At 38.6% G+C, this 25,615-nt stretch overlaps 4 protein-coding genes across 6 annotated transcripts; 2 read left to right on the forward strand and 2 right to left on the reverse strand.

Moving 5' to 3' along the window:
- The first annotated feature begins 2,160 nt into the window (after positions 1 to 2,160).
- Positions 2,161 to 5,621, forward strand: LOC103953937 (EIN3-binding F-box protein 1). The gene is made up of 2 exons (XM_009365748.3): positions 2,161 to 2,493; positions 3,046 to 5,621. The coding sequence occupies exons 1-2, from the start codon at positions 2,469 to 2,471 to the stop codon at positions 4,962 to 4,964; spliced, it is 1,944 nt and encodes a 647-aa protein (XP_009364023.1). The 5' UTR covers positions 2,161 to 2,468; the 3' UTR covers positions 4,965 to 5,621.
- A 3,744-nt stretch (positions 5,622 to 9,365) lies between these two features.
- On the reverse strand, positions 9,366 to 13,927 carry LOC103953935 (CBL-interacting serine/threonine-protein kinase 24). Of its 3 annotated transcripts, none has more exons than XM_048567390.1 (15): positions 13,718 to 13,927; positions 13,118 to 13,391; positions 12,830 to 12,892; positions 12,661 to 12,702; positions 12,425 to 12,532; positions 12,240 to 12,314; positions 12,039 to 12,092; positions 11,763 to 11,888; positions 11,294 to 11,383; positions 10,903 to 11,025; positions 10,599 to 10,718; positions 10,390 to 10,506; positions 10,140 to 10,196; positions 9,960 to 10,034; positions 9,366 to 9,741 (listed from the first exon to the last, which is right to left on the reverse strand). In XM_048567390.1, the coding sequence occupies exons 2-15, from the start codon at positions 13,280 to 13,282 to the stop codon at positions 9,646 to 9,648; spliced, it is 1,311 nt and encodes a 436-aa protein (XP_048423347.1). In that variant the 5' UTR covers positions 13,283 to 13,391; positions 13,718 to 13,927; the 3' UTR covers positions 9,366 to 9,645. The 3 variants fall into 3 exon arrangements, with proteins under 3 accessions (XP_048423347.1, XP_009364021.1, XP_009364020.1); XM_009365746.3 differs by having other exon boundaries at positions 12,631 to 12,702; positions 13,118 to 13,362; positions 13,718 to 13,925; XM_009365745.3 differs by having other exon boundaries at positions 12,631 to 12,702; positions 13,718 to 13,924.
- Positions 13,928 to 20,593: 6,666 nt separating this feature from the next.
- Positions 20,594 to 22,187, forward strand: LOC103953934. The gene is made up of 3 exons (XM_009365744.3): positions 20,594 to 21,402; positions 21,496 to 21,668; positions 21,782 to 22,187. Exons 1-3 carry the CDS (start codon positions 20,773 to 20,775, stop codon positions 21,954 to 21,956), a joined length of 978 nt encoding a protein of 325 aa, XP_009364019.2. The 5' UTR covers positions 20,594 to 20,772; the 3' UTR covers positions 21,957 to 22,187.
- Positions 22,188 to 23,529: 1,342 nt separating this feature from the next.
- On the reverse strand, positions 23,530 to 25,235 carry LOC103953933 (equilibrative nucleotide transporter 8-like). Its single transcript, XM_009365742.3, has 2 exons — positions 24,525 to 25,235; positions 23,530 to 24,368 (listed from the first exon to the last, which is right to left on the reverse strand). Exons 1-2 carry the CDS (start codon positions 25,027 to 25,029, stop codon positions 23,674 to 23,676), a joined length of 1,200 nt encoding a protein of 399 aa, XP_009364017.1. The 5' UTR covers positions 25,030 to 25,235; the 3' UTR covers positions 23,530 to 23,673.
- Positions 25,236 to 25,615: the final 380 nt, after the last annotated feature.

Below are 25,615 nucleotides of genomic sequence, written 5' to 3' on the forward strand. Positions count from 1 at the left end.
ATGATAACTCATAAGGTAATGTATAGCACTATCGCTTTAAGATCGCAAGAAAAAATTTCGAGATATCCACCATTCTGAATGCAAGTTGTTAATTGTTGACTCATCATAATGTTTTGACTAAAGATTGCAAGACTTGTCTCTTGTTTAGACAAACGCGTTATTCCTAGATGAATGAACCTGATCGAGTACGAAGAATAAAAACAACAGAATATGTACAAAGTATAAACAGTGTTTGTTTATATATAAAATGATGATTCTCTTCAGATTTTTTATGTGAAAATTTCAGAGATTTTTTAATTATATCTGTTCATCGTATATTATGTAGTTAATTTCTTTAAGTATTATCTATTTCAATTTTTAATAAAAAAAAACTTTAAAATATTTTTGATCGCATGATATATAATAAATAAATGCGATAAAGAATTTTCGAAATTCTCACAAAGAGAATCCTAAAAAGATCCTATTAGTTATATTAATCTTATCTAATTTCCAATCAAATGATTGAGCCATAGCAAAATATCAGTGCAATCAGATTTTATTAATATTTACTGGTGAAAGGATTTAATCCTACACGATAACACTCAATCAGTAGAACTGTAGAGCCGACACAAGTTGTGCCAAATGATTATGCTTTATAATTGATGATTAAGAAAGTGATTAATGGATAAAAAAGTATAGAAAGTGATGGAAAGGTATTTAACGACAATTTGCCTTCAACTTCTTGTGTATTAACCTAGGTGAGGATACCGAATTATGCCCGTTTAGCCCACGACATGGAAAGATTTTTCAGTAGATCCGGAAACACATGATGGTACGTCACATATTATTATACAAGCGAAATAATTTTTTTTTCAAGTGTCTCTCCAATTATATAATAATATGTGGTGTACCGTCTCGTACAAGCATACTAAAAAATCTCTCCAAGGGGTGAGGAAATAAGTATGATTACATTCGGGTTTAAGGTTCAACATTTCCAGCCAGATAACAAGCAAAATCTAGGGTTCATCCTAACATGACAAATAAATTGTCAAGTAAAATTAGAATCTCTAATACAATTAAGTCGTATTCCGCACCGTAGCAACGCTGTTACAACGGAAATACGTAAAGTATTTTCCCAAACTAGGGAAGCACACAGTTTCACTATACTCATGTATTTAGCCATGTCCACATACGAATAATCATGAGTATATAGTTGGAATCCCTAAACCGATTAAGTCGTATTTCTTCAATCCAAACCAGGAGAGGAGCTTCTCTATCCTCGTTGCATATTAGGGAAGATTTACCTTAGGAAAGCACAACGATTCAGTGTACCCATGTTTTTAAGCCATGTCCATGTACATTTAATCATATATACAAGAAGAAAACACAATACAATAGTTCCATTTTTTCGTTATTTTTATATTTTTAGGGCATATTTCTTACTATGAAAAACTTGTTGGATTCTCTTTTCCTAATACAAAGGGACTTTGGACCACAGTATTTGATGAATGTATATACATATATACATATGGGAAAAAAAAAATACCCAATGAAAATCCAGTATCCAATTTGATGTAATGTATGGAAAAAAAATCGTTCTTAACTTTTATAAATTTTCGAAATGCAAATAAAATTACCGATTAAACAAACCATTATGCATGACACAAGAACATGCAAAATTCAAGGTTCTTCCCCCCAAAAAATATAAGGAAAAAAAAAATCCATTTAGCATTCTTATGAATACATTACACACTATATGTATCCATAGTGACACATGCATGATACTTATAATAAACTCCTAATTACGAACTTAATTAGGCTTAAGCAAAATCAACCAAAACTAAAAGCGTATAACATGATAATCAATCGATGCAATTTGTTAGCAGACGTAAATTAAGTCAAATAAACGAACTAGTATGCCTATCTCATTATCTCATTTCTTCGTATATACGTCTATTAGGGTAAAACAGAATATCGTTCAATGCATCTTGTTTTCTTTATTTTTTATTTTTTATTTTTTTTAAATATAAGTTTGTAGAGACTAGAGATTGAGAAAAATAAAGATGTCTTAAAAAGTTAAAAAAAAAAAGAAAAAAAAGGGAAATGGCGGTTTCCGGTTTGGCGGTATTGGGCTGAGGGGCAGTAGTTAGAGCAAGGGGAGACTGGTATTGAGGAAGGTACAATGCATGTAGCAGAAGCAGATGTATGAGAGGAGAGAGAGAGAGAAGGTGAGAGCGACACCTTCATATTTCCCCTTTCTGAGTATAACCTTCTCCGAGTGGCATATATATATACCCAGTGTTCCCCCACACCTTCCCCCATTCAATTTGGATACGCTCCTCCTCCTCCACCTCCATTTTTTCCCTACTCGCTAGGGTGCTTCCTCAAATGCTCTGCGCCTTCGTCGCTCTGATCTCAACGCTTTTCGTCTTCGACTCGTTGGCTTTTGAAATCTCTGGATTGTCGTGCATTGTTACGAGCCTGCAATCATGCCTGCCCTCGTTAATTACTGCGGTGAGTCTCTGCCTTTTGCTTCTACTTTTTGGGTTTTTTTGGTAGATTTTGATCTTTTGGTGGATTTTGGTTAATTGGTTTAATGGGTTTTGTTGTTCTTGGTTTAGTTTTAATAGGTTGGTGTTAAAGTTGTAATCTTTGTACCTAGTTCGTATTGATCTGTATGTTGTATAGCTCTGATCTTTTGGTCCCTTAGTGGTTGAAGAATGCTTAGATTTAGTGCCTGGTTGAATTTTCAATATCTTATGTTGTGATTATATGCTTTGGATGTTTGTTCTGTTCAGAAATCTCAAAACTTTCTGAGAGTTTTTAGGGGAAATTTTTAGCTGAGAAATCCCAGTTAGTAGTTTTTAGATTCAACAGGATTGCATAATATGTTACACTCAATGATAAATCCATACAAATTGAATTCAATATGAAAGCCTGTAGTTTTGTTAAGACTTAAGGCTTGGCATGCAGAATTTCTTCATCAGATGTTATGATTTTGGCTGGTTTTGAACAAATTTGTAAATACTTGTAGCTGAATTTAGTTTTTGTTTTCGGGTTTTTCAGGTGATGATGATTTCTACCCTGGGGGTTCTTTTTACTCAAATCCCATGGATTTGGGTTGCCTGTTGTCAATGGGCGCACATGTGGATGTGTATTGCCCTCCTAGCAAGCGGGCTCGCATTAGTTCCCAATTTGCCTCTGGAGGGAGCGATTTTGAACAAGTCAAGAAGCCTTCAATCGACGATCTTCCCGATGAATGCCTCTTTGAGATCTTCAGGCGCCTCAACGGTGGTAAAGAGAGGAGCTCGTGTGCATCCGTCTCTAAGAAGTGGCTTATGCTCTTAAGCAGTATCCGCAAGGTTGATCTATGCAAGAACCCTGTTGCAGACAATTCCGATGACACTGAAATGACCAACGGTGATGAAGATCGAGAACAGGAAAATGATGGTTTCCTCACAAGGTGTTTGGAAGGGAAAAAGGCAACAGATATTAGACTTGCTGCTATTGCTGTTGGAACCAGTAGCCGTGGGGGACTAGGAAAGCTATCGATCCGAGGTAGCAATTCATTCCGCGGAGTTACCAACCTTGGCCTCTCAGCAGTTGCTCAGGGATGCCCTTCTCTCAAGTCTCTTGCTTTGTGGGACATCTCTTCTGTTGGTGACGAAGGCCTGATTGAGATAGCTAAAGGATGCCCTTTGTTGGCAAAGCTTGATCTTTTCCAGTGCCCTTCAATTTCCAACAAGGGTTTGATTGCAATCGCAGAGAACTGCCCAAATTTGACTTCTTTGAATATTGAATCGTGTTCAAGGATTGGGAACGAGGGCTTGCAAGCTATTGGAAGGTCTTGCTCCAAGTTGCAGTCCATATCCATCAGAGACTGTGTTCTAGTTGGCGATCATGGAGTATCTAGTCTGTTATCGTCAGGTTCGTCCGTGCTGATGAAGGTAAGGCTTCAGGCATTGAACATCACAGATTTCTCTCTTGCCGTGATTGGACATTATGGCAAGGCTGTTACCAATTTGTTTCTCAGTGGTCTCCAGAATGTGAGTGAGAAGGGCTTTTGGGTCATGGGTAATGCTCAAGCTCTGCAGGATCTGGCTTCATTAACAATCACATCTTGCCGGGGAACCACAGATGTCAGTCTCGAAGCCATTGGCAAGGGATGCACAAATTTGAAGCAGATGTGTCTTCGCAAGTGTTGCTTTGTATCCGACAACGGGCTGGCAGCTTTTGCCAAAGCTGCAGGATCACTTGAGAGCGTGCAACTGGAGGAGTGCAACAGGGTTACCCAATCAGGGATAATTTCTGCCCTCTCGAACTGCGGAGAAAAGCTGAGATCTCTTACCCTAGTGAAGTGCATGGGAATCAAGGATGCAGATGCAGCAGTTCCTATCCCCTCTAGTTGCAGATCGCTTCGCTCCTTGTCCATCCGAAACTGCCCTGGGTTCGGTAGTGCTAGCCTGGCCATGGTGGGAAGGTTGTGCCCTCAGCTCCATAATGTAGACATGAGTGGTCTATATGGAATGACAGATGCAGGGGTTCTGTCACTTCTTGGGAGCTTGGAGGAAGGGCTTGTCAAAGTGAATCTGAACGGATGCTTGAATTTGACAGATGAAGTCGTTATGGCATTGGTTAGGCTACATGGGGAAACTTTAGAAGTACTGAATCTTGATGGTTGCAGAAAGATTACTGATGCAAGCTTGGCGACAATCGCAAGCAACTGCTTGTTTCTTCGTGAGCTAGATGTGTCGAAGTGTGCGATTACAGATTCCGGCCTTGCTGCCCTTTCTTCCGCAGATCAGATCAACTTGCAAGTCCTTTCCGTTTCTGGCTGTTCTGAAATCTCACACAAAAGCCTCCCTTCCCTGAAAAAATTAGGCCAGACCCTGGTGGGGTTGAATCTCCAACATTGTACTGCACTCGGCAACGGATCAATTGAGCTACTTGTGGAGAGCTTGTGGAGATGCGATATCTTGGCCTAATAAGGAATAGAACAATACGCCTATATAGCGAAGGAGAGAAGCAGATATGAAGTAGGGGTAAGATCAAGAAATCAAAAGAATTCGGGTTAGATTCGTCAGTTCGTAGATGTAAAGCTCACACGGGTATCCACGTTCAGCATACAACATTTTTGGCCCGTTGGTAGTGGCCTTGCTGGTAGATCAGCGGCTTGGTTGTTATCCAGGGCGACTTTGGCAGATAACTCCATCATCATTTTTTCGCAGGCTTTCTCAAACAGGAAAGCCTGTTTCCGCTGTTTAGCCTCTCATCAACGGGAGGTTGCCTCTTTTCACCGCCATGGTTCCCCGAGAATACAGTCCCTCAAGCGCTGATATAAGGTGTCTCTGCTCGCGTTCGGTCCTCTTTTTGTTCTGCTGGATGGTTTACCCGGTGTTTTTAGCTTCGTCCCACATTCCTTAACCGGCTTGTTAGATTAAGCTTTTACCTATTTTCAGTCTTATGGAAGTCTGTTGTCTGCTATCTTAGTTTTCGATTCCGGTCGTTCCGCCATGGCAGCCTTGTTTAAGGGCAACCAAGTCGTAGTTTTGCAGGTTTCTACTTGCTTATGAATTGTACTTTTTCCTCTATGTATGTGGGGATGCATTTTTTCTTATACACATGTTATTGATGATTTACTATCTCTTGGATTTGATGTCCTCACAAAAGAAGTTATGAAATTGAAAACCAAAAACAAAAACAAGGGATCATGGTTTGGTGTTGGAAATGAATGGTGATAATAATTCATAGAGAAATGAATTGACATTTTTACTTTAAACAATGCGATATTCTAAACTACTCTAGTTAGGAATCCAGAAACCGGGATCAAACTAGGGTAAATGGCAAGTTCTAGGGCTCTACCACCACTTGCATAAAGAGCGTCTTTTTCTATCCGTGGTTCCACCCGATTGAGAGAGGCAACATGCGGCAGTGGTACACAAGATTCTCTTAGGGCAAGAGCGGAGCCAAGATTTTTTTCATGGATGGCCGACTAAAATAATTACTATACAGTAACATAATTTTTTCGTACCTACATAAAATTATATAATGATACATGAATATGAAATTCTAAAATCTGAAATAATAATCCAAACTAACATAACAGCTAATACAATTTCATATTTTCTTTAAAAATCTTTATTAATTAAATATTAAATTATAGTTTTTATGAGAATTGGGTGGGCTATATATAAGTATAATAGGTTAAAATAAGTTAATGCATAAACTATTAGCAAGAGTTCAAACTAGGGCTCCGCTACAGCCCACCTTAGTTGTGGGTGTAGCTCCGCCACTGCTTTAGGGTAAACGAGTGGTGCACCCTTGATCAATTCACCTAATCTGTATGTGAAATGAATGACACTTTATAGAATGAGGGCGTTTTGTATCCCTTTTTTTCTGTCTCTACCTGCCCGATTGAGAGACAGGCAACATGCGACGGTGGTGTGATCAATTGGTCTAATTCATATCGAAATTAATAACACTTTATGAGGCGATTTAGAGGGCAACAGTTGAAAGTGGTGGGGTAAGTATCTCCTTGGTTGTTTACAGTGAAGACATGGTGAGGTGGGGTGAGGTGGTAGAAATGTCAGGGTGATGCAACTGGTGATCAAGTAGAGTAGTTTAGTCGCCCAAGGTGTTGAAAGCAAGCAAAGCAGCCATCTTTTCTGGTCTGCTGAAAGAATGGCAATATGGCTACAGTGTTGATTCTTTTATCATTTGAATGACTCTTTGTCCTTATGTACCTCAAAGTATCCGCCAAAAAAACTTCAGTAGGACTATATAATTCCAACTAGGGCAATTGAATGAGATCACATGTTGTCGAATGAGATTAAAACATATTCGTGCTAAAAGAAATTTTGATAGAACTATTTAATTTGCGTAATTAGATGGGATCAGGTGCGATCAGATAAGAATAAAATAAAAAATAATCTCATACTTTTGTAGAAGCTTCGTGTTTGGGACGCGTGATTTGTGGTAGGGGGATCGATAGCCTACTATTGCTGCGTCCTCTCAACATGTGGTTCTTCTGAAGCCTCAGATGTTGAGCACTTGGACTGTCTCTGTGCACAGATTCTTCCCTATATCTAGAAAAAGAAAAATATAGGAATCCCACCCGTGTCGTTCTTAATCTGTAAGAAAATACATGGATTGATAAGGCCTTTTGAGCAAATTGTTGTTTCTCTTCCACTAACTAAAATCGAAAATTTTAGTATGCTTTGGCGTTGTATATAAATATACCGAGCATACTAGAACATCGTCTACCACAAAAATGCAGAATCTAATAAAAGTGATAGAAGCGATTTTTATTTTTTTATAACACACCACTGCAAAAAATTTCGAAGCATGGGCTCTTCACTTTTCAGTCGGTACAAATGAGATTTTTTGGGTATTTCAGAATATTTATTATTTTAGATGTTTTAATTATTAAATTTTTATTTAAAAACATAAAAATTAAGATCTAACAGTTGATGAACACCCAAGAATTTTTGTGGTAGACATTTCCTCATCAATGAACGTGACCATTGGTGATTGGCATGGCAATTAAAGCAAAGTTTTCAACTTAAGAAAACTTGATAACACCGTGTAGAAAAACGTTTTATTTCAAACCCTATTATCTTCCCACTCTTTGTGGAGGACTCAATTAGAACAACTCTCACACTAATAGAATCAGTAGAAGGTTGAATGTGATTAAAATGTAAGAGGAACTCATGTTTTTACAAAAGTTGTTTTACAAATGATGTGATCGGACTACTTTACTGAAAATTTTTCTTCGAGATTGAAGACCATATATGTTTTTTAAAGAGAAGAAAGCAGATGGGAATAAAGGGTTTGCATGATGACAAAGTAGAGGGGAATTGTACACCAATAATTTGAAAAGGCAAAGGCAAGGAAAAGTCAATTCAGACAGAAAAACTTGTAACTTCAGTTAAAAAACAATATTATCCCTCCATCAAAACTCAGAAGATGCATTGCTTCAGGCAGTGGTCAAAGTCACACTCATAAGCCATAGCTTCTTCTTCTTCTTTCCTTTTCCATTGATGGCTTCTTCAAGAAATCACCCCAATGGGTTAAAGATCACAGTCGCTGTCATGGTTCTCATTTTTTTTCTCACATTCTTTCCTTCCATTTCAGGTAACCGAAACGAACCCATTTAAGTTGAGACATCGCTCTGCTAAAAACCAACTGTTATTGGCACTCCAAATTAGCCGTCGCAGACTCCTCCCTCCAATATGATGACTTTTTTGGCATGCGAATAACAGTTCCCCGCTAAATATATATCTTGGTTCTACTAATTATTTTTTCCTTTTAAACGTAGCTGAGTCAATGTTGAGGAGAGCTGGTGATCAACGGTTAAAAAATCAAATGAAGATGGTGCTGGGATCGAGTCCGCCGCGGTGCGTGAACAAATGCATGAGTTGCAGGCCTTGTACGGCCACTCTCGTTGCTTCTTCGCACCACAAGAGTAGTAATCTCAAGGCAGCAACTTACCAGGGAGATGAGAGCTATTATCTCCTCTCATGGAAGTGCAGATGTAGGAACAAGTTGTTCCAACCTTGAATATATTGGATTTTAGTTTTAATGTAACTATGTTCCTGCAAGCGGCTTGTAGCTCAAGTGATTAAGAGCATGTACATGTGTCGGAGACTGGAGGTCATGTGATCGTCTGACTCAGATTCCGCTTTCGCCGGATACGGTTTGTATTCTAAATAATCTAGTTTACGCTTCCTATGTACTCTAGCAGCTATGATACTGATAGACTGATAAGCTCTCACAGTTTTAAGTCTATGAAGTCCTTCCATGGATTGCTTTTTGAGTTTCAGGCAGGAAAGCTCTTTAGATTGTTGCTGTTTCGATTCTCATCAAAATCATTACATAAACAGTGATATAAATTTAAGAGATTCTTGAGTCTCGTCGGTCCAAATGACCATATGTTTGTCTCTCTCGTCAATACCTATATAGTGACAGAATTCAATAGATGAAACTTGGGAGAGATTCTCGTGTCACGCTAGTGGTATATAATCATGTGTCGTGATAAGAGATAAACCCGTGATTACATATATACAACTAGTGACGGGACATTCTCTAATAACTTTGAGGCCATGACATGGGCATGCAGTGAGAAGAATTGTAGTGAAAAAGGTTGATGCAGGAGAGAATACTTGTGAAAGAATTCAGATCCTCTTCGAATCTCAGTTGAAGCAGATGGACCGAGTAATCCAGACTCCAAGAGAGAGAGAGAAATCTAGACCCTTGGTTTGTGTAAGTAGAGTCAATGGGAACAACTAATAGGGGCCATAAATTTTAAGATAAATGATCTGAATTACTTGGTTCGTTGGCTTTGGATTGCGAGATCCGAAGAGGATCTTGATTACTTGTGAAAAACATTAAGAAACTCCTATACTGGTGGATTATATCAACAGTCTTAATGATTTTTACATTCTGAGAATCCTTTGTATACTAAATACATGGCCATATCTCTCAACGTAGATTAAATACATATCGAAACGAAAACATACAAAACAAAATTACAAGCAAATACAACATGTGGAGGACACACTAGTTTGTTGCCACTAAAACTTGGCCAAGCTTCAGAGCACGTTCCTTGTGATGTAGCATTCTTTTGTTAGTCTGCTCACTGATTTGCTTCACACCCAAGGAAATGGATCAGTAAGTCATTGTTTTAAGGAGATTTGAACGACCCATAACCTCCTTCGGTTTCCAAATAATCTCTTCTAATTTGGCACAGAAATTCTTGTAAAACTGCACAAAGAACCGAAAAGAATCACAGGAAAGTTAAATTAACTGCTGCGGGCATGCAATCTTCAAAGAAACAGTGTACAAGGAGAAACAAAATACGAATCCAGGAATGCCATTTTGGGTACTTGAGACCCGTCAAAAGATCGTACTGTTGCAGCCAAGTATGATAGGCAAACAATAATGAACTAGATTTGAATTTATGCCATCCACTAGAAGCTAACCTTATGATATTCAAGAGTATCTCCGGCAGCCTTTCGAACATCTACCATGAAAAGGGATGGTGCAACTTCATAAACCTATATGCAAAAGATAACGATCATGTTAAGTAGTAGTTGTACTGAGATCGGGCTTCCTTTGGGAAGATAATTACAATGGTCATGCTGACAATCTTAAAAGATTACCTCTAGGACCACTGCAAATTGTCCCATCCTATTTGCTGATATTCCTTCAAGTCTTGTCTGCGGTGCAAAAATTCGAACATGTGATATTAAATAAAAGTAGGAAAAATAACCAAATGATTTTCGGTAGCATCATCGGAATTACTTATTAGATTCCAATACAAAGTACTACGGTAACCCAACCAGTAATACTCAAACCTCAACCGAGATCATTAGTCAATGTTGGGCTGCTTAAGTCAAGGTGCAACAATACCTTGTAATTGCGCGTATGGACCTTGAGACCCATTGATTCCGCAACAGCTTCGACATTTGAAATTATAACATGAGCTGGTTTGCGGGAAACAAATCGGGTTTGTCGATTTACATAATCCTGCAAGAAAAAGGTGACATTTGAGAGAGGACAACAATTGGAAAGGGGAGGAAGGGTGCGGCAGCAGAAGTGCTGAAAGTATACAACTATACCTGTCTCCGATCAAACAATGCAGATAGATTTAGACCTTGGGATAGGGTAATCATCTCGAACGCATTCATTAACAAAGGACCACCATCCTTAATTTCTGACCGCTCTGCTACATATTGGTCCTGTGACATACATACCAATAGTGCAGAAATACTTTCTTCTTTAGTAATCAAATAGACCTTGAAATGCATATATCACTACTTTACTGCATCCTACTAATCTGTACTTCATAACAATGTAAATCATAAAATTTTACAACTTCGCAGAAAGTTTCTTACTTATAGCACAAAAGAAACATTAACCAACCTCAATATCCTCAAAAACTGCACAAACATCATCCAAGCTTACTTCCTCATCTTCCCTATATATGAGAGGGGCATAATTTTTCTTGAACCATGGATCCTTTCTGATTCCATCAATCCGAATTCGCTGCATTAACACATGAACCGGTAAAACAAAGTTAGGAGATTCCTTAACCCTCTAAAAAAAATGTAGAGTTTTTTTTTTTCCTTTAACTGATTGAGAAACCAGTTTTCTCTTGATTATAACACATACTTTATCACTGTACAAAATATAGAATCGATTTTATAAATACTTGTGTAATGCTGCTGAATTTGATCAATAAATTATAGTGTGAAGTATCATATAGACCTTTAATCAATTGGCACAGAAATTACTAATATCTGAATGTACTCACAGTTTTGGGATTGGGATCAAGTATCATATGTATCAATTTATTTGCCTTGGGAGAAAACCAAAACGGACAGGAGAACTCTGCATCATTAATCTACAGACAAGACAAAAGAAGAGTTAGAATCTCCTATCACTCTAGCGATATCCATACAGTTTATAGAGAAACACTGTAGGAGTGGCGGGCAGGACCAAATCCACATTCCTATGGGTGATAAAAGTGTAAATGTGTTCAGAAGCCTATGTTGGTTGCATTTCTGATACTGATACAGCATCTCCAAGTACGTGAACAGGCATACAATAGGATAGTTACAATATGACATCTCAGAAAAAAAAATGAGAAAAATAAGTTCCCGTGCAAGATATTCGCAAATAGTGAAGGAAACCATAGTGTTAGGCATGAACATTGCAATACGCAATTCCAAAAGTTGTATAAGTTGACATAATTCTTACTAAATCGAGCAATGGAAGCATACTTTTCTATAGAGGCTGGATAGGTTTGTCTCATCAAATGGGAGGTATCCAGCCATTAAAACAAATAGGATAACCCCACATGACCAAATATCAGCAGCAGAGCCATCATAACCCTGGTCACCCAGCACCTGTTAGGCAATGGTAACAGAACATATTTAGCATAAGATTTTTTTTCTCTCCAGCTGACTTCTAGATTATTGTTGTGGCACAAATTATCAGTTAGCTATCTCATCAAGTGGATGGTGTGAATTCAGCAGTTAAGTTTCTAGAAACTGTACCTCAGGTGCAACATAATTTGGGGTTCCACACGTGGTGTGAAGAAGACCGTCCCCCTGCTCAAGGATTAGGCAACACGGGAGCATTGGTCAGAGAGATATAGGAGGAGAAAAGATGAAAAGGTAAAGTATAAGAAAATCGTATGCGTAAAATTAAAATTCTCAAGCTTGATTGAATAGTTAAAATAACAAGATCATCCTTACTTGCAGGGGCAATGCACTTAGTCCAAAGTCAGAAACCTTCAAATTCCCATAAGCATCAAGGAGAAGATTTTCAGGCTGTAAATGTACATCACAAGGAAAAGAAATAAAAACTAATAAGAACCACAGCACTGTACAGAAACCACAAAAGCAAGTACAATCAGCGTCAACGGGATATTGGTTTGCACCTTCAGGTCTCTGTGGTACACACCCTTACTGTGACAGTGGGCAACTGCATCTATAAGCTGTTGAAAGTATTTCCTGGATTCATTTTCAGGAAGCTTTCCTTGGTGAACCTGTAAATAAAAATACAATTGTTAATACAGAGATTCGCCTATACGAATTATAAGGGTAGATTATAATATGGGTCCCAATCTTGAATAAGTAGCCTTACAATTTTATCAAACAATTCTCCTCCACTTACAAACTCAAGAATTATAAATATCTTTGTCTGACCAGCCAAAACCTAGAATTTGGAAAGGAGAAAGCATATAGAAACAGGGGCGGAAAAAAAATGCATATCAGCATACAAATTTCCAAATATTAACAGAAGTTCGGAAATGAGGCATTAATCCGGGACAGCGTAAACATACCTCTTGCAGCCTTACAATATTAGGATGCCTGACAATCTTCATTATGGATATCTCTCTTTTAATCTGAAACAGAAATTGAATAGAAGATAGCCTACTCCATAAACACAACAATTTTTTTTTATACATACAAGCAATATTTTACCTAAAACTAATCTAAAAACTATATAAACTAGAGATACGGGAATTTAAACTTGGTGTATAGGAAGAGTGCATCCTTTCTATCCAATGTGGCTACGCCCGCGTCTGCAATCCAAAACACAATAATTTAAGGAGAAACAAGTGAATCACCTGATCAACCATTCTGTGCTTGAGAATGGTGCTTTTGGCCAAAACCTTCATGGCCACGCTTTCGCCAGTCTCGCAGTTCCTCGCAAACTTAACCTTGGCGAATGTCCCTTCGCCGATTGTCCGCCCCACCTCATACTTCCCTACATTTCTCGACTTCTTCTTCATTGTCGTCCCTCTGAGCTCATTTCCCACAAAAATCACAGAACCAAACTCTCCGACTCCCGGAAAATTCAAACTTTCACGATCTAGCAAGACAATTTCAGCTTCGATTTCACTAAGATTTCAAAATTAACACGAAATTAGAAGTAAATTCAGTCAACCAAGTTCCAGTTTCATAAACAAGCATAAAAATCAAATCTTTTCCAATTAACTTCAATCAACACGAAATTTATGAACCCTAGGACATTGTTTGGGATGCTGAACGATCAGTGATGGATCATGGAGCATAAACAGAATTGGAAAATTGGTCAATTCAATTCACGTGGCTGTGATTTTCACCACAAACTAATCAAGAGTTGGAGAATCGAAGTGAGAGAGCATAATTTGAAAGAAAGGAGAATGATGCATTCATAATGGGGAATATTCCGGCGAGGTACTAACCGGAGAATGAGAATATTCTGGTGGATAGTCACCGTGGGGATAAAGGTATAGGTGCTTTCGCTTGCTCTGGGTGCCCGAATTAAACGGTTTGTCGGGTCGACTCCGACGAGGCTGAGGCTGCCCAGAGAGATAGAGAGTCCAAATTTAGCCGCTGAAAATGTGAAAATAACGTCGACGGTTTGCAGATGATGACGTGACGTAAGTACGACCAATTTGTATATTCATGTCCCACCAAAGTATACATATGCCACTTTTTTTTTTTTTTTGTTATATAACAAAATCTATTTCTTTAGAACTAAATCAAAATCGAACATCGATTGTAATCGTAACTCATTTCTCTAAATTGTTTGCTATTTGATTACATTTAGAAGAACCTAGCATACCCGTTGTTCAAACTCGATATGTAATCCCTCAAGGATTTGCTCGAACTTTTATTTACCAAGGCAAGAACAATTTGTGTGTACTATCTTTTGGAAATAACCATACAATTTGCGAGGATATGACTTTATCATACACATATTCATATGAGATTGAAATACATGTGCAAATCTTGTAAAGCAAACAACGATTTTGAATTTATCCATTACTTTTTTCTTTTGATCAAAATTTTATCCGTTCCTTTGAAATTATACAACAATCGCAGTTAAATCCAAAATATGTGATGTGATCGTAAGCATGAAGATTGCAAGCCAACAACAATAACATGAAGATAATGTAGGAATTTAGCTAAAACAAAGATACTGAGGGATAAAAAAAAAATTCTTATCTAAGCTATTGTAGTTAGCCTAGTGGCGAGGGTGGGTAGGATAGGACATGGTTTGAAACCCTTTAGAAATGCAAGTGAAAGATGTTCACTTTTAGCGATAAATTTTTTAGTGTACATAACACAGTTTGGTATACCAAATATACAAATGGTTGAATACTTGAAAAAACAATTTCAATTACTTGTATTATGACACTTGATGTACTGAACAGTATTCCCGGCTATCCCACTTGACGAGTTCCTTTCATTCTTATTGGAGGATGCAATGAGATGAAAGATTTAGATTTCTCCCATTGGGCGTTACAAGATTATATGGATTGAATTTGATTTGGTTGTTTGCTTTCGATCTTGAGGTCTATATTTTGACTACCACCCATATGCATGGAATCTCCATCACATAAATTGGATCGTCAATTTTTCACATCTCTTTCACTCTATTTTTTTTGCTTTATATCTCTTTCACTCCACCTTGTAAAACTATGCTAATTGGAGAGGTCTATTCTAAATAGGATTTCTATCTCTTTTGTGGCATTGTTAGGAGTCATTTTGTTCACTAGTCTACTACCTAGCTTTTGCAAGTTGGAGTCTTCTAACGTTTACTTGGTTTCCAACATCAAGTTAGTGACAATCTATAATCTATAATCTCGACCTCTTGATGTCTCGAATAATGTTAATTCTTCTTTCCCTCTCCACCTGAATTATTGGCCTGTACATCTAAGCCTCTCATTTAGCATAAGGAGAATTTTCTTTTGCGGGATATAGCATATTTAGTTATCGTGATCGTAAATTTTGATAACAACGATATTGCAAAGGAATAAGCTTTACACATACGATTAAGATTTGATCTTTACAGCAGTAGTTAATTACGTTATTTGAAATTGAGAGTCTTCATCTTTGAAAGTTGGAAGTACTTGTGTAGAAAATGACCCTTCGCCAAGTCATCTTTGAAGACTACTGATACTTTGGTTCCATTTGGCAAATAATGGTGTGTGGGTGTGAAATGCAGGCAGTTTGTGAGAATTAATTTCAAATCAAGTCCATATTTGAGAGATAAAGACCATTATCTACTTCATTATTTGAGAGATAAAGACCATTATCTATATCATGCATCTTTCACAGGTGAAAATAGCATATTTGCGAAGTAAGGGTAACGTTGCGTACGATAGACATTCCTTATCGATCATCGCAAAGTAGGAAGTCTTGTTGGTCTGAGATCGTCCTTTTTATGGGACAAAGATCCCAGCTGGATCTCACCCCACCAAATCCTAATTAAGAATCCAGACCGTTGAAATTTAATCCAACGGCTGCCCTTCTAAAAGTGATAATAATTGTAGCCGTTTGATCAAATTTCAACGGTCTAGATCTTCGAATCCTTAGAACTTAATGGGGGAGATCCAGTTGGGATCTCTGTCCCTTTTATGCATCTTTCACATATAAAATACAATTCTTTTATTTCTTTGTGGTTTATCACATAAAAGTTAAAATAAGTCTAAAGTTGTGGTTTATCACATAAAAGTTAAATAAATCTAAATGACCATACAGTTATATAATAAAATTCATCAAGGTAATATCGCCCATGACCACGCGGATGAATCCTAACCCTTAAATTAAGTAAGGCGTACAATACATTAACGGTTGAGAGTTACATGCATGTATTCATGTTAGAAAAGTGTGTGCGTGTGTGTGTGTGTTAGGAACGATCAGAACTTCCTATGTTAGTGGTTAACGAAAGATTATGCCACTAAGATAACACAACAATTGATAATGATTGTCAATTCTACCCATATAATCAACGGCTATGATCGCGCCATGCACGCAAACAACCCTAGCACAACTGCATGGGCAAGTATTGTAGAAGAGTCATATTTGACCTAATAATTTTGGACCCTCGTTTACTCACATGACTTATAAAACTTTGTAGCAACAAGGGCCGCACACCACACCTGACGTACATATACAAATACAACCTCTCGTCGCAATTAGACCTGTAAATGGGTCAGGTTTGTTAGGTTTGGATTGATAATGATTGTCAATTCTACCCATATAATCAACGGCTATGATCGCGCCATGCACGCAAACAACCCTAGCACAACTGCATGGGTAAGTATTGTAGAAGAGTCATATTTGACCTAATAATTTTGGACCCTCGTTGACTCATATGACTTATAAAACTTTGTAGCAACAAGGGCCGCACACCACACCTGACGTACATATACAAATACAACCTCTCCCCGCAATTAGACCTGTAAACGGATCGGGTTTGTTGGGTTTGAATCGGGTTCAATCCGACCTGTTAAGTTAACAGATCATTCGGACCTAACCCGTTAAGCTTAACGGGTCATCCGAATCTAACCCGTTTCACTCGTTAACACCTGTTAAGAATTATTATTATTATTATTATTATTTTTTTTTTTTTTTTTGCATAGTTTATTTTTTGTTATTAAGACTTTACTGAAATTACTAAAACATCCTCAACTAACGGGTGCTAACAGGTTGATCCAAAATGACATGTTATTTAACGGGTTCACCCGTTAGCGACTCGACCTGTTAAGCATCCAGCCAAATACTAATATTAACGGATTGGATCGGATCGGGTTAACGGATCGGGTCCAAAATGCCAGATTTACTTGCAATCCCGTCACTTTCAACAGGTGAAAACCAAAAACTAAAAAACACGTACAAAGCGCACATATTTACCTTGATAATAACTAGTGAAAATTGCAAATTGAAGACTTTTCTATGTGCGGCGCACACATATTTGCTTCTCTCAACATCAATTAGTGAAAATTGAAAATTAAAAACTTTCTTAACGCACACATATTTGCTTCTCTCAACATCAAGTAGTGAAAACTGAAAACTAAAAACTTTCTTAACGCACACATATTTGCTTCTGTTGTATTAATCATTCACATAAAGACGAAGCAAGATTTGTCAAAACACTCGAAACCAAACAAGAATGAAATGACGGATGATAAACACACAGGAGATACAAAATATCTTCCCCATCTTCAAATGATAAATTTACCCTTGACGGAGCAAGTAGGCCGCACCGTGACAAATAAGGTTCTTTCATGGGATCCCACCAAACAAATAGGCTGAACCATCCGTAAGTAATGCCTGTGACTTAGTCTTGACAATTTTTTACACAACTTGTTAATTTGACACAAAATAATTTAAAAATAACATATTATAGGTCAACTTGTTACGAGTCGAGTTGTTATCAAGTAACCCGTTAAGAACACGTTAACCTATTGAGTCGTTATTATGTCACCCGTTATAAGATATCGTTTGACATATATAGACTTTAGGTATTACAATTTCTTATATGACCATTTAACTTGACACGAAACGACATGACCTGTTAATGAATCGGATTTGAGTCACCTATTAAAAACCCGTTAAGATAACATGTTTAACATGACACGACTCATTAAGATAACAGAAATAATACGAAAACGACACAAATACGGCCAATTTGCGAGGCCCACTATGACGCCATGACCAGGCCTTCTACGGCACAGCTCTACCGTTCAACCAGTCGGTGGCGGCCCATGGGCTCCACCTAGGATGCAATATTACTAGTCCCAGCTCGAGCAAAGCCTGGCCACTAAACAGTTCCAGTGGTAAAATCGTGAATTTGAGTAAGACAAGGGGCTTTTAGGGGACAAAACTATTTACCCGCAATAAAGCATGCGATTACTTTATCGAAGGCGCCAAGAAATGCCGGTTGTTTGGGCGAGGGGAAAAGAATCACGTGACGAGAGTCCATCCAGCCGTCCGATCCTCCATGCGTCAAATCTAACGGTTCTGATTTAAAGTAGGTTGCATGCGAAGTGGGCAATTGGGTTTCCTCCCGCGTGCTTACGGAGAAGCCTACTTTGCTTTGGTAGGACGTGTTTGTTTATGGGAAAAGAACGTTTATTTTTAAGATTTGGCTAGACACTGCCCAAAATACGAACCGAGATCATCTTCAGATCTCGAAGTTTGAAGCCAGTGGACTTAGAGATGAGGACCGTTCTAAGGAGAGAGATTTGGACTTTTAATTTATATGAGATAAGTTATGAAGATGCTAATAGTGTCTGTAAGATTTAAAATGTGTGGTCCGAATCTTTAATTCCGCTTGCTCTAAACACAAAAGTACGAGAGGATATCCATTCGATATTCTTTTAATCAAAATATGATTTGCATGCTTTTGTTCAAATAGTTCGTTCAAAGTCAGTCATTTTCCATAGCACAATGTGATTAGCCTATTATTTGGTGCTACCCATTTTTTTGGTAGACAGTCACATGAAGTTGTTTTGCAACAAATTGTTAGATGAACCCAATTTCGGGATTTGGCTACAATACTTAAGGTACTTAATAGAATCACCATCTTAACGGTCAGATTGTGATTGTATTAAATACATAATATGACCGTCAAATAATGATTGTATGCAATACATATGAGTGTTGTAGTCATTCCCAAATTTCTAATCTAAAATCAAATTATTAGGGGTACTTGATTGACTTCTCATTCTATTTTCTCAAATTCTTTAATCAATATCAGAGGAGTGATTCAAATACGAGATCTCTTATAATTAGAGATGATAGAATTATCAAATTTGTTCACTTAATGATGTGTTAGCGTACATGTCATTATCTTATTTGTTAGTAATGAATAAAGTTTAAAATGTGGAGTTTAAATCAATCAGTTATTGACGTATCATTTGATAAACAAATTTGACGTACTTAGTATCATTGGAAATAAATGTACTATTGAACGTACCTTTTTCTTTAAACGAGAACATGGTTTGTGATTGTGGAATAGTGTTATTGTGTGGTACTAATACGATCACATGTTATAACTCGTTTATGTAAGATGAATGAATATTTATTGATACTATAACTTAAACTACGAAAGTATTAATAAGAGCAAGTCCACCCGTTTTAGGGGGGCAAGGGCAAGACAAGGGCAAGAGCGGTGAAATTGCCCTTACTAATCACTTTGAACAACATATATATATATATTTTTTTGTGCAAGTCCACCCGTTTGAGAAGAAGAATGGCAATAACAAAGGTAAGAACAAAGACAATGTCGTCCACCATATTATAATACATAAACTAACTATAATGCAACTACATCCAAACTTTTAGTAGCACACAATAATTTTTGTGATTGTCGTGAACAAGTTGATGATGTACAAGAATAGATTGTTAGGTTTTCTTGACCTTTATTTCTCATTTGGACCTTTGGTTATCCATCACCTCAAACGAACATACCATTGGTGGTTGCGAGGAACAAAATGGAATGTAAAAAAGGCCATTGGTCGCCTCTTACTTCCACTATAAATTACAAAATTATGCAACTTTCCTAATTTTTGTACCTAATAATTTTAGCAATCTTTTTCCAAAATTAAGCTTGAAATAATGTAGCAATTGCAGGCGCATACCAAATGGACTTTTCCTTTTTCCTTATTCAAATGAATTGAACATTGACATGAGATTTATCAAATAAATTTGGCATCTCTATCAATATTGAAAAAATAATGTGCGATTACACTAAGGGAAGACTAACAAAAACATTTCAATCTTCTCTAGAGACCAGGACATGTCATGTAGAATACGAGCCTGAATTCGTCATCAACCACAGAGCCACCTGCAATTTATGTCGAATTTACCCCTCTTACTATAAACACAAATATGCAAGTTTCCTAATTCTTGTACCTACTGATTTTAGTATCATTTTCCAAAATTAACCTTCACAATCTGGAGTTAGCAAAATGAGGCGCATAGACTTTTCCATTTTCCCTCTTTCCTTATTTATACGTTCTTTGATTAGAGACTATGGAGGAGGATCAAGCCACACTTTTTTAGGGTTTCCATTGAGCTATTCTTGCGCTGAGGATCTGACCAAGCAAATCAAAATTCAAAAGCCTAAAAGCAGAAGCCCTTTTCGGCTTTTGCTTTTACCCAAGCCATACTACCAAACGCGTCCTAGACCCCAATTGCCAATTAAACCACGTGCCTCAAAGTATCAAACCATCCCATCTCACTCCACTTTGTAAGCAGAGAATCAACGGCTGAGATCTCATCCCTACCAACGCCCTTCCCTCCTCCTATATATTACCTCCCCATAAAGTCCTTTTTCGTCCATCCACACCTCCCACCTGCAAAATTCTCAATTTCCTTCACAAACCCTGATTTCTCTGCCCCTCAAAGTTTCAATCTTTCTGTTCGAATTTTGGAATTTTAGGGTTTTCAAAGGAGTCTGAGATTTGGGTTTTTTCTCAGACGCAGATTATATCAAGGAAAAATGCTTCTACGGAGCTCATCGACGCCGGTGCTCAATTCATTGCTGCCGCATTCCAAAGACTCGACATTTTCCGATCAGCAGCCGGAAATGGTCCCGCAAATTTCGAGAACTCGCTCCGTTATCCTCTCGGCGTCGTCGCGGTCGCCCTTTTTGCTGTCGCCGATCAGCGACTCGATGAGGAGGTTGACCCGGGCGGTCTCCGCGGACGATCTCAGAGATTTCTCAGTTGCGTCGCCGAGAAGAAAGGCCTATAGCAACCCGTTAAATGGGTTTGAGGAGAGAGAGGAGGAGGAAGAGGAGATAAAGATGGAGATGGGCTTTGCTGCTTCTGGGTTTGGCGGAACGGCGTCGTTGGGATTGCCGGAGTTTGAGGGGTGTGAGGAGGGGACGAGGGAGAACAGGGGGTTGCTGAGCGTTTTGGATGGGAGTGGCGTTGGTGGAGGAGGCGGCAAGATCTGCGGTGGTAATGGCGGAGGGAGTGGTGGATCGGACGAAGGAGATGGTGGGAGCAATGGGTTTTGGGAATCGAATCAAGGCGGTGCGAGCACTGATGCGTACTACCAGAAAATGATCGACGCTAATCCTGGAAATCCCATGCTCCTTAGCAATTATGCTCGATTTTTGAAAGACGTATGCAAATTTATACCAAAATCTTTAAATTTAAGTACAAAAGATTGAATCTTTATTGAAGCTAATGATGTTTTGTGATGACAAAAATTACAGGTTCGAGGGGATTTCGAAAAAGCCGAAGAATACTGCGGGAGAGCAATTCTGGCGGGCCCGAACGACGGAAATGTTCTGTCAATGTTTGCGGATTTGGTATGGCAGATTCATAAGGATGCTCCCAGAGCTCAGTCTTACTTTGATCAAGCTGTTCAAGCTGCCCCTGATGATAGGTAATGCGCCGTCGATATTGTATCTGTATTGTCTATATAATGTATCGATAACATGCTGGTACGTTTTGCTAATCAATTGTACTGACAGTGTTATATGATTTGATGGTTTGCAGTTATGTTCTAGCATCATATGCGAAATTCCTCTGGGATTCGGAGGAGGAGGAGGAGGAAGACGAAGAGGAAGACGAGGAGGAGAATGTGAAAGAAGGGGCGAATAACAGGGCTTCGGCAACCAATTTGTTTCATGGAATTCCTCCCGTACCACCTCCATTAGCTGCTGCTGCATAGATACGTAGAGATATGTGTATCTACATGTTCAGAGGCTGACCTTTTGTTTGTATAAAGTTTTAACCTTTTTGGGTGATACTTTGGATGCTGCTGCTTTCGTGATAAATTGGGTTGGGTTGGTTATGTTAACTGATAGCTCTGTTTTTGTTGTCAACATCTTTTCTACTCAAATCTTTGTAAAAAGAAATGTAACAAAAATAAGTTATGGAATGGAAATTTTTGAAGGCATAACTCTCTCTGCAACAACCCTTAATTGAAATTTTCGATTTGATTCAGAACTATATTGATCTTAGCTTGAAGGAGAGGATTCAATAGTTGGTTCCTTTCGGATTTCGGTTTGAATCCAATTCCCTTCGAATTTCAGTATGAATCGAATTCAAGCATGAACGCTAGAAAGATTTAGTACAAGTTTAGTACTTCTTAACTTTAAAAAAAAGCAGGTACGAAAAAAAGCTTCCAGTTTTTTATGTGTTTGGTAAACTTTTAAAATCAACATTTTTTTCTTCTTACTTTTGAATGAAAAAAAAAAAAAAAAACTAAAAAGGTAAAGCAGCAAAATCAGCCTTTTATCAAAATACAGAGGTGAACAGTGTTATTAAATGAATTTTTTAAAATGGCAACCTTACCCTCTCTTTCTCCTTCATCCTAGTTCTGAACTCCACCCTCCTTTCTCTAGTTGCTCTCTGATGCCGTACTACCCAGATTCACCACCCCATCCCCTCCATCTCTTCTTACTCCCCATATTCGCCACCCCATCTCTCTCCCAATCCCCACCAAATACACCCATCGCCACGTCGCAGACCATGATCCCAACCCACTCCCTGCTAGATGATAACCCAAATCCCACCCACCCATCCACCACCGCACCTTCTAAAACATTTAATGCCCTGGAAATCGAAATCCAGGAAATAGAAATGGGAGTGAGGATGAAGGTTCCAGATCGCCGGAACTAAAAGCACTTTTACAATTATCATTACCAAACACTTTACTGATTTATTTCATAGCTGCTTACTTTTACCGTACAGCAGAAGTTTTTGTTCAAAGCATATCAATACCAAACTAACCTAAGTAGAGATTGAGTTTTGAGAACACAATAAAACGCACAAATCGAGTTCTTAATCAAACCCGAAAAAATGGAAAACGCCTCGCTGTCGTCATTTTTGAAGGACGATTGACCACATCCGGAGTATGAATGCTTTCACCATCGTCTCCCTCACTCGAAAAACAGAACTAAAGCAGCAGATTGCTTGAAGGGTTCAGCAAAAGGTGGTGGAGAATGGTGAATTTGACTAGTTTATCGTGTCTAAAGCAGCAGATGGTTTTGCCGAGCATGGTGCCTGCAAAACTCTGAAGGGTTCAGCTCATGGCTTTTGAGTGGTGTTATGACATTGTAGGGATTGACAACATGCCAAGAAGCTCACCGCGTCGAGCGTTTAGCACATCTTGTCAACAAGAAGAACTCATCAAGTTTGTCATAAAAATTTCTTGTATTTTACTTGACATATATAGTCCCGTTCGGGAGTTGAGTTATCAAAATTTCGAGGTAGTTGAGTTCATTTGAGTGAAGTAAATAAATCTTGGAAAGTGGCAGAGGCAAGTTTTCGATTCAATAGAGCAGAACTACGGAATTACACACCAGGGCTAAGTAATCGGACTACGAAAACACTTCTAACAGAGACACGAGCTTACATACATTGACATTTCTAACAAAGGAACCTCATAAAATCCAGAACCACCCGAGAACCGAGCCGCTAACCAAGCCAACTCCAAGGAACACCACCATGACAATGGCAGATAGCTCCGCTTCAGAAGCCGGCACAGTTTTCGGAACAGTCATCATGAGAACACTTGTCAGATACCCATTGGTCAATCCAAGCATAAATGTGAGAACCCCCATTGGAATTTCAGTTTTCAGCCATGGCGGTCCATGGAGGCAAGCGGTGAAGATTGGATAAAGTAGGAGCCTTGCAATGCAAGCCAAAGTTGCCCTTTTAATGCTCTTTAGAAGATATACTGCAGTCAATGATTTTCCCACTAAATCTGCAACATTGTACACTGTGATCAGCAAAATAGGATACCAATCTCGAAAAAGATTGGATTCGAGATCTTCGGCAATAAATCCTGGAAAAATCGACAGAGTCACTGTATAGGTTACGAAAATCCCAAAAGCTGGCACGGGGATTTTTCGCGCCACGTCCCAAAATTTTGGTCTTGCGCAATAAGGTTCTTCTTGAGCAAGCCTGCAGTGTTCCTGCATGACTGTCAACCTGTATAACAAGTTGCAGGCGAGGATGCAGCACAGGAGGAACATGGTGCTGACGATGAAGTACAAGTGCGCGCTTGTTTGTAGTCCCTTCGGGGTTTGTGGAAGCATCGCCTTGGTTGAAATCCTCAGCAGAGAAATTATCACACCTGCCAATACAATCAGAAGTGAGGTTTTCTCAATGTGTCCTATTTTTATACATTATGTATTTAAGAAAGACATGACGTCCTGCACGGATCAGAACAATGTTGGATTGGAAATGTAAAGCATGAAGGCGTAAATTTGTGTACGTAGTTTATAGTTACCTGAAGAAGCGGTTCCTGCAAAAACAGCTTGCATGTATTTTTTCGGAAGCTTGCCGGCGGATCCCATCAAGCTTCCTCCTACCAAGCCATCAGCTAAGCCACACACTACAACTGATGCAACTGTGACGCCATAACCTGCATTAGCTCTCCCACTACTCAACGCAGAACTGTGCGAAAGCCAGTCCGTAATTGGAGCCACCATTAACGAGAGAACAAACAGAGAAAATCCCAAGTTGAGTCTCAGCCTAGGACTCATCTTCTCCCACCAGCCACTCCATGTCATCATCACAAGCAATACGAGTACCGAAGAACTCATGTAAGCGACAGAGAAGACCTTCTCAACATGCTTGGTGGGATAGAGATGCCCGAAATAATCAACGGCGGTGATGAATGCATTCCAAGGAAGCAAATTGCCTGCTCCCAGCAAGAAATGAATAATGTAAGCAATCTTGTAAGCATCTCTTGGCTGGGCTTGATATTCAACACCCTTTACTCCACCTTCCATTTTTGTAGCTCTAGATGGCCTATTGGCCTGCGTCGGATCTTATAATACACCATTTTAAGGCAAGATTAAACATCGCAAAGTGATTTTTGACAAGATAGGAATCTCCAAATCTCGATAGATCCTAGCTCTGGCTAAACTGAGCCAGTTAGGACGTGATGAGAGAGATAAACACATGGTTGTATAAACTTGGTGATATGATTGATAGAGTTACGTGCTTGATTTGATTGATAGATCTGGAATCAGCATCAATGTGGCTATCTCATTCATGTATCATGTAGGGAAGATAATTATGCTGAGTAGGGACATCAATGGATGGGTGGTATTACAAGTACATGAAATTTCACATCAAATGGAAATTCATTGGAGGAGAGCCAAAACCTGTTTCTGTCAAGAGACTTTAAGAGTGATCATTCTATCGACCGATGTTAAATGTGAAATGAAAGAAGAGGGACCTATATGTGTGTCCCCTGTGTCACATTTGGTTGGTTTCGATTAGCCATCAACGAACTGGATTCTCTTCTTCTCTACTGTCAGGGATTCATATTCACTGGTGAAATGAAATCGATCATCTTTCGAGTTCCACTAT

The sequence above is a fragment of a genome, unplaced genomic scaffold (genome assembly GCF_019419815.1).
Source record: "Pyrus x bretschneideri cultivar Hongxiangsu unplaced genomic scaffold, Pyrus_bretschneideri_v1 Contig44, whole genome shotgun sequence".
In the NCBI taxonomy this organism is placed as follows: Eukaryota; Viridiplantae; Streptophyta; class Magnoliopsida; order Rosales; family Rosaceae; genus Pyrus; species Pyrus x bretschneideri.

What these genes read in the sequence shown, in the direction of transcription:
- LOC103953935 (XM_009365746.3), bottom strand. Translation starts at nt 13,282, where the DNA reads ATGAAGAAGAAGTCGAGAAATGTAGGGAAGTATGAGGTGGGGCGGACA. An exon ending in TATCCAGCCTCTATAGAAAA is followed by an intron (nt 11,384 to 11,762) that starts GTATGCTTCCAT and finishes TCTTGTCTGTAG; the next exon opens with ATTAATGATGCAGAGTTCTC. An exon ending in CAGTTTTTGAGGATATTGAG is followed by an intron (nt 10,719 to 10,902) that starts GTTGGTTAATGT and finishes TGTATGTCACAG; the next exon opens with GACCAATATGTAGCAGAGCG.
- LOC103953934 (XM_009365744.3), top strand. Translation starts at nt 20,773, where the DNA reads ATGCTTCTACGGAGCTCATCGACGCCGGTGCTCAATTCATTGCTGCCG. An exon ending in ATGCTCGATTTTTGAAAGAC is followed by an intron (nt 21,403 to 21,495) that starts GTATGCAAATTT and finishes CAAAAATTACAG; the next exon opens with GTTCGAGGGGATTTCGAAAA. An exon ending in CAAGCTGCCCCTGATGATAG is followed by an intron (nt 21,669 to 21,781) that starts GTAATGCGCCGT and finishes GATGGTTTGCAG; the next exon opens with TTATGTTCTAGCATCATATG.
- LOC103953937 (XM_009365748.3), top strand. Translation starts at nt 2,469, where the DNA reads ATGCCTGCCCTCGTTAATTACTGCG. An exon ending in TGCCCTCGTTAATTACTGCG is followed by an intron (nt 2,494 to 3,045) that starts GTGAGTCTCTGC and finishes CGGGTTTTTCAG; the next exon opens with GTGATGATGATTTCTACCCT.
- LOC103953933 (XM_009365742.3), bottom strand. Translation starts at nt 25,029, where the DNA reads ATGGAAGGTGGAGTAAAGGGTGTTGAATATCAAGCCCAGCCAAGAGAT. An exon ending in TGCAGGAACCGCTTCTTCAG is followed by an intron (nt 24,369 to 24,524) that starts GTAACTATAAAC and finishes TTGTATTGGCAG; the next exon opens with GTGTGATAATTTCTCTGCTG.